General features: G+C 41.5%; 1 protein-coding gene across 3 annotated transcripts in view; it reads right to left on the bottom strand.

Moving 5' to 3' along the window:
- The window catches only part of RGS7BP (regulator of G protein signaling 7 binding protein), a 95839-nt gene that overhangs the window by 26261 nt on the left and 55433 nt on the right, over positions 1–14145 (bottom strand). For all 3 annotated transcript variants that reach the window (XM_059417951.1, XM_059417953.1, XM_059417952.1), the window contains exon 3: positions 10174–10304. In XM_059417951.1, the coding sequence (XP_059273934.1) occupies positions 10174–10304 (131 nt within the window). The remainder of the gene's footprint in view (positions 1–10173; positions 10305–14145) is intronic.

The raw sequence follows: 14145 nt of genomic DNA, 5'->3' as shown, positions 1-14145 counted from the left end.
AGACTGTGCTGTGTTTGCGGATCTCTGTTTTCTTTTCCTCTTACAATTAGGAGGGGCCACAGGACCGAACTATGGCCCGTGGATCGTCAGTAGGAGTGATGTAGGCCTCTTCCAAACTGGATCCTGAAAATCCTCCCATGTGACTCCCCTTGCTTTCTTTTCTCTTCCCGACCTTTCAGTGGATGTGTATAATGGAAAGAGCAACACTGCTCACCCACCCCAGCTCTGGCATTGGACTATGATGTGGATAAATAATGAACTTGTATTGTTCTCTTCTGCCAAGATTTGCTGTTGTTTCCTGCCGTAGTGACTCTACCCTGACACATCTAAGAACTAAGATGGATTTTTTTTTTTCATTATATCTTCTTCTGTTATTTCAATGATTTTTTTTGGTACTATAAGGGGAAATACAGGTATGAGTTCAGTCTCACGTCTCTGGACAAGCTTTTCCACCAATTACATTCCTCTTTTGATGACAGATGCAAAATAAAAGCAGTCCATTCTTTCATTCAGTAGTTATTAATTGAAACTTCAGCCTGCTCTAGGCACTATGCTAAATTCTGGCGATATAGAGGTGAACACATTCAAGGACGTCAAATCTAGAGAGGACAATAGACAAGAAACCACACAACTACCCCTCAGTGTAAAAGGTGCTAAAGGTTGTGCCATGGAAATGCTTGGGGGCCATGTTGGGGCTGTATCAGCCCAGGGTTGCAGGGCCAACGAAAGCTTCCTATAGGAAGTCCATCTCTGTTCTGACCCAGAAACTAGGCCAGATGAAAGGGATGAATGTGAAATGGGTAGTATGTCCCAGGTAAAAGGAGCAACTGAAAAGAAGGTGCAAGTTCAGGTACCTATAAGTAGTTCATGATGCCTGGAGAGTGGCATGGCAAGGTATGGGGGGCAGGTGAGGTGGGGGTTGCTAGTGAAAGAGGAGGCTGGAAACATTAAGGTCAATGCATGCATGTTCTTCTGAACAGCATCAACGAGGCAGCAGAAGAGCGCTCCTCAACCCTGGCCAGTGGCCACCTGGAGTTCTTTACCCCTCACTTCCCGGCTTTGACCAGGTGTCCTCAGAGTGGGTATCTGTTCTCTGACATCAGGTGGGCTCTCTGCCCTGCTCTCAGGAAAGGGACCAACCAGCTTACAAATGGTAACTTCAAGTCAATGTTTTACTTTTCCCAAGAGAGTAAATATGCATTTAAAATCATTTCTGATTATGCAGTGAAAAACCCTGGCCCCTGAAAAATCAATTTCAGGCCTCAGTGAACAGATATTTGCTCAAGGAGGGGACAGGGGTAGGGGAGAGAGTCTGCAGAGTACCTTGAAATCATACTAAGCTGGCTTTATCACTGTTAAGAACTAGGACATCAAAAAGTTGGCCACTTTCCTCAGGGCCTTTCAGGGCTTTTTGCCTTTAGCTCCTTTGGGATTTCCATGTATTTTTAGCTTGTTTATGGATAATATAATAGGCATGTTTGAGGAAAAGTTAAGGGAAACCACCCATGAAGCACATACCAGTTTGGAAAGCTGGTTATTCTTATATTCGTGAGAAATGGTCAGTTGTTTGGGAGAAATAAAAAACACATCTGATTGTGGGGCAGCCTCAAGAGTTCCACTGAGCTCCCTCCATGTCAGAAGTCCTCAGCACTGGCGCTGGCAGATGGGGCTGGGGTCCTTTATTTACAGATGTAGGGGGTTCTTTATCATACTTGACTTTGACTTTCATTCTCTTGATTTCTTATTTCTTCCACCCTTTTCCTTCTCCCTCTGTATTTTTCTCGGTTCCTTTTCCCTTTCTCCCTTCCATTCCTTCTTGCTCTCCTGCCCATCTGCAGTCCACCAGTGACACTGGGAAGCGCTGCTCTCGACAGGGTCTCTTTGGAGGCCCTGAGTTTGACCTCTGGTGTCTAGCAATGTCAATATTATCCAATTGCATACATTTCCCCAGGAATCAAAACAAAACAAACCAATCTTCTCTGAGCTAATATTATACTACTGCACTATCATTTCCTTGATGATGGGGGCAAATTTCCCATGTTCTTTGTACTCCTGACACGTTATCTGCTATGCTCAGGGAAAGCTTTCACACGGGTTTCATCCCGACTGTGAGCGAGATGAACACGGTCTACATGAGAAGCATGTATGGAACCTTATCTAGATAGTTCTTCTCACTTTCAAGGATTTCTAGAACTGGGAGGTGCACTGTGAAAAAACATGGAGGAAATGGAGGCTATTTGTGAGGTAATCCACCTTTACACCCATGTTTCTAAAAAGCATGTAATTTGCATAGAAAAAAGTTACACTAATTCAGTTAGTTGTTCACCTGTACTAAAAAGTAGTTTCAAAGGCTTTTCTACACTGTGCTAGGAAGATATGCACAGTGCCATAAGACTCATAGTGGAAAATAAAAATGTTCTCATCAACAGAGCCCCATTCTTACCCATACACCGGAAAGTAAACATTTTTCAATTCAGAAGAGATACAGGACTCTTCTCCTTCCCCCATAGTCCTCTGTACTCCTGACCATCCCTTCTAGGCTAGCTCCCTAGTCACTTTGTATGATATCACACATTCTGTTTTAATTGCGACATTACTGACACTGCACTTATTAGTATTGGGGATTTTTAGAACATTTAAATTTTTTTCTTTTCTCTTTCTTTTTCTTCCTTCCTTCCTTCCTTTCTCCCCGCCCCCCTTTTTTTAAACTGTTTCTCTGCACTAGATTATATACTCCGCAATAATAGAGATCTCTTCAGCCTTGGTTGTAAAAGTCCCTTAGCACCTATAACAGAGCCTTAGATACGACAGAGTCTCATTAAATTTTTGTTCAAAGAATGAATGTATGTTTTCACTCAGAATTTGAATCATAGTCTGCTTTAAGATTCATTCTGCTTCATTTCTTCTAACCTGCTGCACTATTTTAGTATCAATTGCCTCATTACTTTGGAGAATAAAGTCTTCATTTGTGGCAGATTCTGTTTGTGGCAGTATTCTATTTCTGTTTTTATGTTGCTTGTTTCCGTTACTTGTGTGGGTCATTTCCTTTACATTTCTTTTTTTTTTTTTAAGATTTTATTTATTTATTTGACAAAGAGAGAGGGAGAGAGATCACAAGTAGGCAGAGAGGCAGGCAGAGAAAGGGGGAAGCAGAGAGCCCAATGTGGGACTTGATCCCTGGACCCTGAGACCATGACCCCAGCCGCAGGCAGAGGCTCTCAACCCACTGAGCCACCCAGGCGCCCCTACCTTTACATTTCTTAATAGGAGACTTGAATACTTCGGAGTCTTTACTGCTCATATTCTCTTCTTTGTCTTGAGTGCATCCTGTATTTTGCTGGATAGCAGTTCGTTAATTTTTCATTATAGTATCTTGAGCTCTCAGCTTCCACTAGATTTTGAATTAGGATTTTTCAACTTTTAACATTCCGCTGTCCTTTCCCTTGGTGATTACATTATAGCCTCCAAGGACCTGGAGGCAATTTTGCTGTAAGCTGGGGCTGAGAGGTGGAGTGGAGTCAAAGAGGGCCACTGACAGAGCAAGGTGAGACAAAAACACAGATGGAAAGCTCAAGTTCATGCATGGGGGGTGGGGCACAGGAGTGTCCTATTGTATGTATTCCTTTATGGCCATGTTGCCAAAATGGATCGAATGGGGGAAGAATGTGAGAGAGAGGAAAGCCATGGTCAGAATAGCAGGATCACTGAGTTCCTTTAGAAATGTGGCTCTACTTTCTGCCAACATAGTGAATGAGACCTGCAATCTCATTTCCTCGGGAGGCAGGCGGCAGGCCCTGATGGTCAATGCGATACATGGGCTCACTTATGGGAAAAGATTGCCTACCTAACTAAGTGTGAAGAAGGGAGAGCAACTGTTTTGCACTATAAACATAGAAATTACACTCTGTCAAGCAGTGGTCCAATCCACAACTTTTAAATGTTAGAATATGAAACTACAAAATGACTAAAATTATTCCCATCTGTCATCTTCTCGAAACAAACAATTCTTCAGAACCACACGCTACGTGGTACAACCCAGTGCCTTTATTAAATCTGGATTTTTACCTCCCATTACTGTAATTGCCTTTAATTTTGTTGGCCATGAAAAAAAGAAAAGCATTCTATTGCTGTTTTTCTTCTCTTTCTCCTCCTCCACCTCTACCTCCTCCTCCTTCTCCTTCTTTTTGGCAGTAGCGTGATCTTGTAAATTACAAAAAAGATTTCCAAGTAGACTGTACCAATGAGACTTAATGAGACAGCGAAAATGCGGAAGCATGGTGCATGGAAAGAGCATGAAGTTCCACTGAAGATACTGTTAAGGACTCAGGATACTCCTAATTGGCTTAATTGGGAGAGGAAAACAATCATCGGTACTAAATTCAAGCTCACTGAAGGAGCTTCAAAATGATCTGAGCCTTATTTTTCCCAGAAAGAAACCATACTCTTTGCCCTTGCAGTAACTGCGTGTGCCCTTTTTCTCCAAAGGGTAAGCTCATGCCTACCCAGGGGTGAAACTAAATGTGATACACAGTACGTGCGGGACTTTGGTGCTAGCCATGAGGGGAGGAGAATGAAAATAAATTAAAAGTCCACATAACTGTGAAACACTTTGGCTTCAGTATCGAATCTCAACAACAACAAAGATTGGCCAGACTGGATGATCGGATTACAAGTCCTTCCCTCTCCCTGGTGGAAACACAATAGTGAAGGAGAAGGGGGTGGCCAGCTGGTGACACTCACACAGAGCAAGAAGAAATTAGCTAACCTAAGAGTCAGCCAAATGCTTCTTTTTTTTTTTTTTTTTTTTTTTTTTTTTATCATTCATTAGGGAAAGCATAACAGAAGGAAATTCTAAGCAGAAAGAGATTTCGAGTGTCACAGACTACAGTGGGAGTCACTGTTACTGAGACTCGGAGGACTACTGACTTCCTGAAAGAAGGGACTTAGTGAGATCTAGACAGGCCACACCAGAGATACCACTATGTTTGGAAAAAGATTACATTATCTGGCATCTTAAGTCTTGGGAGACAGACGTGTGTATATCTTGATCCGTGCTTCCCCCTGCCACCTCTACCACCGTTCCTGAGGTTGGAAATCACCCACACTTCAGGTTCCACTCCATTGCTCATTTAAAAGCTTTGTGGATGGGGCGCCTGGGTGGCTCAGTGGGTTAAGCCGCTGCCTTCGGCTCAGGTCATGATCTCAGGGTCCTAGGATCGAGTCCCGCATCGGGCTCTCTGCTCAGCAGGGAGTCTGCTTCCCTCTCTTTCTCTCTGCCTGCCTCTCCATCTACTTGTGACTTCTCTCTGTCAAATAGATAAATAAAATCTTAAAAAAAAAAAATGTTAAAAAAAAAAAAAAAAAAGCTTTGTGGAGTGCCGGGGTGGCTCCGTCAGTGAAGCGTCTGCCTTCGATTCAGGTCATGATCCTGGGGTCCTGGGGTGGAGCCCTGCATCAGGCTCTCTGCTCAGCAGTGAGTCTGCTTCTCCCACTCCCTTTGCCTCACCTCCCCACTTGTGCTCTCTGTCTCTGAAAGGAATAAATAAAACCTTAAATAAAAAAAATTAAGGCTTTATATATTTTTCCATAATCACACATCCTAAGTCCATTTCTTAGTAAGTTACTCTGGTAGAGCCTTCCTCCTCATCCCTTCCCCATTTCTTGTTCTCATGCAGTCAAAAGGCTTAGACTTTGCTCATTCCCCAGTGTCTACTGTTACGTGTGGTACTATGTTTATAGGACAAGATGCATGTTACATCTCTTGACTTGTGCTGTGGTCTATGAATATATTTACTCCTTTTTCTTTTTTTCTGTTTGACAGACAGAGATCACAAGTAGGCAGAGAGGCAGGCAGAGAGAAGGCGAAGCAGGCTCCCTGCTGAGCAGAAAGCCTGATGTGGGGCTTGATCCCAGGACCCTGAGACCATGACCTGAGCCGAAGGCAGAGGCTTAGCCCTCTGAGCTACCCAGGTGCCCCTCCTTTTTCTTTTTTTAAAAGACTTTATTTTTAAGTAATCTCTACATCCAAAGTGGGGCTCGGGCTTACAATCCTGAGATTTAGACTCGCATGCTTTACTGACTGAGCCAGCCAGGCTCCCTGGACATATTTCTTCCAGTTATTTCTGGCAGTCCATGGTCACTGGAGTCAAGTGTTTCTATTCTTTTCAGCCAAGGCCTTCCAGATTGCTAGCAGCAGATATCATAAACTTATTGTGTATTAGCTGAAGGCTTCTGGACACAGGTTACTCTCCACTTTCCAATGACACCAAAGATAGAAAAAGCAAAAACTAGTGACATCAGCTGACATTTTCTATGCCATCCTGATGGTGGGAATATAAACTAGTGAACAGTATAAACAAGCCAGGACTTGAAAACAATTAGAGGGTTAATCTCTTAGGTGTAATAAGGAAATTAATGAGGAAAGTAAAGAAATAGAGAAGTGTAATAAAAAAATGGGGCCAGGAAAATTAAAAATGATTTCTTTAATGGAACCATCCTTCCCAAGAGCTGGTATTTTATTTGGCATTCCAGAAATTTTCAGGGTATTTGTCCAGTGTGTATTTTCATGCATGTTTTTTAGTGCCTTATTTTGTCTGGTTTAATGACATTTGGGGGGGGGTCTACTTTTAATGACTTATTTCCATTTTTGGTGTTGTTTTTAGATTTTAAGTAAGACTATTGTCTTTATATCTAGTGTGAAGATGTCTCACTGATAAGAAAATGTCCTTCTCCTCATTGCTGCCTTACCTCTATGGGTACTCATAGAGAGGCAACCATCCGTAAGACAGCTCTTGGAGGGGTTTTCTGGAAACACAGGAGGCTGACCAGGGGTAGATGGTATATACATACTCGAAAAGAGTAAAGAAGTATGGTTTGCTGATTATAGATGGTGAGTCGAGAAGGTTACAAATGTATTCCGTTAAAGAAACGTCTCCATGAATTGTTCTTTTAATTTTTGTCAAGGAGCAAAAAAGTAAATTGAGGGGTTTCCGATTCAGTAGGCCTAGGGTGGGGCCCAAGAATTTGCATTCTAACAAGGGAAGCTGGTGCTGCCAGTGGAGAGGCTGAACTTTGGGAACCACAGCTTGATGTCAAGGTCATGTCAAGGGCTGGTGGAGAAAGCACCAGTCCTCACCCACAGCTCTGTGCATCAGAGATGCCTACTACTTTGGTGTTTGCTTTTAATCACCTTGGGTGATAAAGAAGAAAGCAGAGAACAAAGTTGAAAGCATATACTTAGGTGACTAGGGAATGGCAAGTCAAGGAATTGGAAGTTTTCATTTTTAGTCACATGGTGGGGTGATTTGATTTCCTTTCCTTTCGCAGGTAGAGCAACAGCTCTCATTCCTCACTGTGTTTCACAATCACCTGGAAAGCCCCTGGAGATTCTGATTCGGTAGGTCCTGGGCAGGGTCCATAAGCCTGCGTGTTTATTCAGCATCCTGGGTAATTTTGAAGCAGATTTGCTAAGGATTTGCACTTTAAGTAATGCTGATTTTAGAAGAATAAAATAGATGTCCAAGCACAGCCTTAATCCTACATGTGGGAGCAATCAACGACATTATCAGGCAGATTCTTTTTAGAGTCGGACATAGAAGGCCGGGTGCTAGAGCAGAGAGCTGGGGGACTTTTTTTTTTTTTCTTTTTTCTTTTTCCAGGGGGACTTATTTTTAAAAGAAGAGGCAGGGAAAGAAGCAGATCAGAGACTGACAGTGAAGGCAGCAGGAAGTGAAGACCAAATGAGCTGATCAGTCAAGAGGGGATGTGTTTTTTACTTGTGTGCTCAAGACCAAATACAGTAAGGAATAAACTGGCATGAGGGACTCCTTTTTTTAATTTAATTTAATTTAATTTTATTATATAGAGAGAGTGCATGAGCAAGGATAAGGGGGAGGAGGAACAGAGGGGGGCAGAGAGGGGACAAGCAGCCTCTGCACTTGAGTGAGGCTCCTTGAGGGGCTTGATCACACCACCCTGAGATCATGACCTGAGCTGAAATCAACTCGGAAGTTCAACGGAATGAGCCACCCAGGGGCCCCTACCTTTTCCTTCTGACCAGAGAGCTAGCAGAGAAGGGTTCGTCTTTCAAAAGCCAATCATGAGAAGACAGAGTAGGAGTGGACAGCAGGAGACCAAGTGGCACTCTGAGGAGTCAGAGCGATAGTGGAGCTGGAGGACACTGGGTGTTGCGGACATGTCATCAACGAGGACGATTCCTGTGGCCTCGTGGCCGTGAAATAAAATATGTAAGAGCCAGTGCAGACCTCGGGAAAAAACTATTATGTTCTGTTCAACCATAATTAAAAAGAGTGAAAATGTACTCTGTATATAATCTGTATATGTGAGTTTATGTGAGAATGTGTGTGTGTGTGTGTGTGTGTGTATGTGAAAGAGAGAGAGAAAGAGAGACAGAGACAGAGATTGAGAGCAGACAGGAAAAGAGAAGACACTGGGCCAGGGACAACTTATTTGAATGGCCATCAGTGTATATGAGTATTCAGTTTTCTGATCAGGCATCAGGAGTGTCTAGGACCTCATCTCTCCTAACATGTTCACTTGCAGTAATAACAGAAGTTTAAAAAAAAAAAAAAGAAGCTGTTGAAAGTTCTGCCTTTAGAAGGAAAAAGGAGGGCACCTGGGTGGCTCAGTCTGCTAAGTGTCTGCTTTCAGCTCAGGTCATGATCTCAGGGCCCTGGGATCGAGTCCCCCATCAGGCTCCCTGCTTGGTGGGGAGTCTGCTTGTCCCTCTACTGCTCTCCCCAGCTTGTGTGCTCTCTCTCAAATAAATAATTAAAATCTTTTTTTTTTTTTAAAGAAGGAAAAAGGAAAAAAAATACTCGTGTTTTAAGAAAATGTTCTCTCTTGGGAGCAGTGTAGCATAATCCTATTTTTAGTTCTGCCTTGTGCATATATCCATGAATACACAAGATTTGATTTTTACAAGTTTTTTGTCATGCCGTTTACTTCCCCACAAATTCCATGCTCATTTGATTTCAAATCTCTACTTTAACTGCTTCTTCCCTTGCAAGGTCCTTCTTTTTCCTTCCCTGCTTCAACTTTATCTTCATAACCTAGCTCAAGCCTCACCCTTTCTATAAGATTTTCCCTGAATATTATAGGGGTTTCTTCTCTCTCTGGATTTAAATTACAGGTAAGGATTACCTTCTATACATCATCCTATCCTTTTGAGCTCAAGCAAGAAGTGTTTGCATTCAGGAGCTTTCCAATAAATTATTGTGCAATGAATGAGGAAAGAAATAGAGCTTGAATCTTCCACTGACAGAAACTTCTGGTTTCCTCCCCAGCATCTGTTCTATTCCACCTGCTCCCATCACGTAATGGCCAATGGTTGGGTAGTGTGGACTCCTATTTTAGATCCAGGAATGGGCTTTAAAATCAATCAGTATAATTCCATCCCTCTGACTAAAGCGATTGGTTCAGGCACAGACCCATGATCCCACCTGGTCCAATCAGAATGAAGCTCACAACACATCTGAGTCTCTGGTGGGGAGAAATTCTCTGTATGGATCTTTTAGTAGGCAGATGTGATGACTGGAACTGCGGGGATCCCTCTGCTCATGTGGGGGAAAGCAGTGTGAGGGTAAGGCCACCACCTAGGAGAAGGCAGGGTATCCTTTGGTGTGTGGGTCAAAAGCTTGATGAGACCACACTAAAGTCACTGCCATCTCTGGACGTTTCAGTCAGTATGTTCCTTTATCGTTTAAGTCAAGGAAGGAGATTTTTCTGTTACTCATATGCCTCCCTATTGTTGGTTGAGTTCCCCCTATTTTTAAATCTTTGAGACATAATATGTAATTTGTCGTCTTGCAGCCAAATTCATTTAGGGAAAGAGCAGCCGTCTTGGATGGCATTTACCCCTAGGAAGATCATTACGTATTTTTGCTCTCTGTGCCAATTGTAACCGAAGTCATGTTCGCAAGTGGTAAAAGACTACATCTGAGAACAGTTTCTACCACAGGTTCTGTTCAAGATGACCCGTGTTCCTAGGCACTTAGTACTGGTATAGACTTCTTTGATTAATTTGTATCAGATGCTTCCTGGACACTGACATCCATCCCAACTGTGTGTACAGCAGGGTGCTTCCAGGCCTTATGGAAAAGATAAGCTTTTGTGTAACATCAGTGTTTATGGTAGTATGCTAAAGGCAGATACCTTTTCGGTGAAACTGAAGAGACCCCAGCAGACATATGGATTTGAGCATCTCTGTTGTGTACATTTCTAAGCAGCACTGCAGCTGGATATAAAGCCGACAGATTTCTGGATGGATCTCACCATCTTCTGGGCTGCAACAGAATGAAGGAGAAAAGCCGTGAGCATTTCTTAAGATTTCACTCCTCAGCCATTTGTCTCAGCTCCGAGAGGGGAAAATGCTCGATAAAAATTCTGTTAAGCCTTGACTCTAAAATATAGGATGACTTCCTGCTTTCATAGCAATGACCAATGTCACAGTTCTTACATAAGCGTCTTTCTGACTAACAGCTTTTAATTTTTTTTTTCCCCTTAGCAGCAGATTTCTGCTGGGAGCTTAAAATTATAAATGTTTTAAGTAATTGAAAGTATCATTTTCCATTTAAGCATTGAAACAAATTTCCAAAATATTTTTAAGTCATAAGACTCTCCTAGCCACAAAAAGAGATTAAAAACTCTTATTTTTAGAGAAACTAACAAAGAGCTATTCAATTATCAACCATGAGAGCTTTTTAATATTAAGACCCTAGAATAATATGATTAGAGAGCCAAGATATCAATTATTTTGAACAAGGTCTTTTGTCTCAGTCTGAAGAATATTCCTTTATTGTTTGCTATAGTTAATTTAAAAAAGGCCAACTGATTTTAATGAAAACATAAAAATTTCATGAAAAAGAAAAGTTATACAATTCTAATAATTATGCTTAACAATCTAAAGCTAATTAATTACTGAACTTATGCTCTAAAATTTATTCACAAGTCCATGAGCCTTTCTCTATTGATTCTGATAAAATGTACAAATGGGGGGCACCTGGGTGGTTCAGTCAGTTAAGCATCTACCTTTGGCTCAGGTCACAATATGGGGTTCCTGGGATTGAGCCTCATGTTGGGTTCCCTGCTCAGCGGGGAGTCTGCTTCTCCCTTTCCCTCTGCCTCCTCCTGCCGCCCCCCTCATGCTCTTTCTGTTTCTCTCAAATAAATAAATAAAATCTTTTACAAAAATGGATAAATGGGAATATGATAAAACATGGAGTGATCACTTTTATTTTTATTAAGGGAATAATTAGTTGTCATTGAAATCTTTTTATGCCATTAAAATAGCATGTACTGAATAAAGCAAACTAAATAAAAGGGATAAAATTTAGAGATACATTAGAAATGGAAGTAGCCTAGAAGTGAGCTCTGTCACATGTCCTAATGTGTTACCTTTATTTCTATCCCCGTTCATTTAGTATGCAATGAAATCTGATTAAATAATGCAGCGTTTGGATTTGATTCCTTTATAAAGTGGTCGCTGGCACAATATGAGGGACAATTATCAGAAAAGAATGATGACTTGATTTTTATTTAAGCTCTGGACTCACAGTAAAAAGAATTTGCATTTATGTAGCCCTTTACAATAATAATCAATTTTCATTTTCCATACTTATTTAGTAGATGAAGTAGAGTTTAATCTAACTATCTGGCTTATGTAACAGAAAAATGCACCATTTTTTGGTCTCGGTACAATCGATGCCTGCAAAGTTATTCTGTCTTTCCTATGTCACAACAAAGTGCCTCAAAAGAGCTTACATGCAAAATTTGGCTTTCTCTGGAAAATAAACGATGTTAGTTTCTTATTTGTGTCTGGTGGGTCCAGCCCCAGGCTAATGTTGCAAACAAGTGTCTCTTTTGCAAAAGTTCCAGATTTTCTTTCAGAGCTTCCTCCCACAGGTGCCTTTCACCCTCCAGCTGTCCTCCCGCTCCCCCGGGGTTCTTCCTCCCCCCTCACCACCACCGCACAGACACAGTGTCTCGCTCCTTCATATCACCTTCAGCCTTTCAAATATCTCTGACTGTGTTCCATCCCTTCGGGTTCTGCCAGACTCTGGAGGAATAGTGGGCATTAATGGTTTGTTTAATAAAAAGTGATATTCATGTATTACCTGATAATACATTGACTTGATAGGAAATTTGATAGGAAAATCTGAAGATAAGTGCCTCATCCCTAAGGCAGGCTAGCGGAAAAATATATTAAGGCAGTCAGGTTTTTCCTGAGTGTCATCCCAGAATCTTTTCACCTGTGTATAACATTGGCCCTGCTGGCACATAGGCACGTTAAAAATAAAGAAGAAGAAACCTATGATAAATCTGTGGTATATATTGCACATTTGATGTGTGGGACAATTAGTCACTGTAATATCATTTCAAGTCATGGAGTATTTTTATTTTCAGAAGTACAAAATATGTGCCTAGTGGTTAGTTCCCCAAATAGGCAAACTCATGTATAGGTGACATTTTATGTAATTTACACAAATGATTACCATATTAACATATCATAAGAACCAGTATGTTTTATTATCTTACAGCTACACAGTGAGCGATAAAGCTGTGCATTCAGCGCTCCTGAAAAAGGCAAGTCAGGACAGAGATTAAAATGCCTAGTTCATCACATTCCCTCAGGTGCCATCTCCCTACTGCCTCTGTAACCAGGGGAATTCTCAAACTGTGGAAGCATCTTGCTCTTCTAGGTGTTACGGGAAGGAACCTAATAGGTGCCACCAGAAATATAATCTGCCCAACAAAAATTAATCAATACTAAGGTTGCTTTATAAATTTTCCAGTTCAAAAATTCTTATGAATCCTTGCACAGTAGCCTTTAATATCTTGGAGAATTGAAGTACGAAGAAAAGTTAGTTAAAGAGCAGTGGAAGGGCCGCCTGGGTGGTTCAGTGGGTTAAGCCTCTGCCTTTGCCTCAGGTCATGGTCTCAGGGTTCTGGGATCGAGCCCTGCATCAGGCTCTCTGCTTAGCAGGAAGCCTGCTTCTCCCTCTCTCTGCCCGCCTCTCTACCTACTTGTGACCTCTCTCTCTCTGTCAAATGCATAATTAAAATCTTTTAAAAAAAAAAAAGAGCAGTGGAAAAGTTAACCTATCATTCGTATTAGTGTTCCATGCGATGCCTTGACCAGGTTCCGTCGGCTTCAAGCTGTGTAGAGTTTATTTCTCCCACTTCTGAGCTCTTGGCTGCGTTACTGCTACTGCTCACTAAACGTTCATTAAAAGACAGAATGCCAGATGACTTACATCTAATGTTATGAGCAGTGGACTGAAATACATTTTTGATGAGCATTAAGATCATGTAGGTTATTTTCATGACAAATAAGCAATAAAGTTAGAGCAGGCAGAATGCAGCAAAAGCCAAGAAAACAGCGGTGTAAAAGCTTGAAAACTTTCTAAGGATCAATTAGAAGGCCTGAGGAAGAATTTGCATTAAGAAACAATTAGGCCTATGACTTCCTCCAGCAACTGGAAGCAATTTAACTGGGAGAAATCTTTACCACCTATTACTTAAGTTTCATCTAAATGGACTCACTGTTATTAATAACACATTTAGGGGTGCCTGGGTGGTTCAGTGGTTTAAAGCCTCTGCCTTCGGCTCAGGTCGTGATCCCAGGGTCCTGGGATGGAGCCCCGCGTCAGGCTCTCTTCTCAGTGGGGAGCCTGCTTCCCTTCCTCTCTCTCTGTCTGCCTCTCTGCCTACTTGTGATCTCTGTCTATCAAATAAATAAAAAATCTTAAAAACAAAAAACACGTTTAGGTCTAAGAGAGTGACCACTGTGGTGGTGCCCATGTAATTCAGTCAAAGCCATTTTATAGGTTAGTGACTAGGTTGTGCTTATTTCCTTATTTTTCTAATGAGTGTAAGTCAAGATCTAACCTGATCATTTTGATGAATTTGAAAGTCTTAGTGTTAATGAAAACCATCCTAAAGATTAATGATATTCAGTGAACTGGAGCTCAGGTTGAAGCCAAAATTGTTTAAATAACTGTCAAATAATGAACTTTTTAGTCCTAAAGGAGGAGAACCAAGATTTAATTTTTTTTTTTTTTTTTTTTTTTTTTTTTAATTTGAGAGAGAGTGAGAAAGAACACGAGAGAGAGGAAAGGGTCAGAG

Source organism: Mustela nigripes, chromosome 12 (genome assembly GCF_022355385.1).
Source record: "Mustela nigripes isolate SB6536 chromosome 12, MUSNIG.SB6536, whole genome shotgun sequence".
Classification (NCBI taxonomy): Eukaryota; Metazoa; Chordata; class Mammalia; order Carnivora; family Mustelidae; genus Mustela; species Mustela nigripes.
The sequence above is the reverse complement of the archived record's forward strand: the minus strand, read 5'-3'. Positions and strand labels throughout refer to the sequence as shown.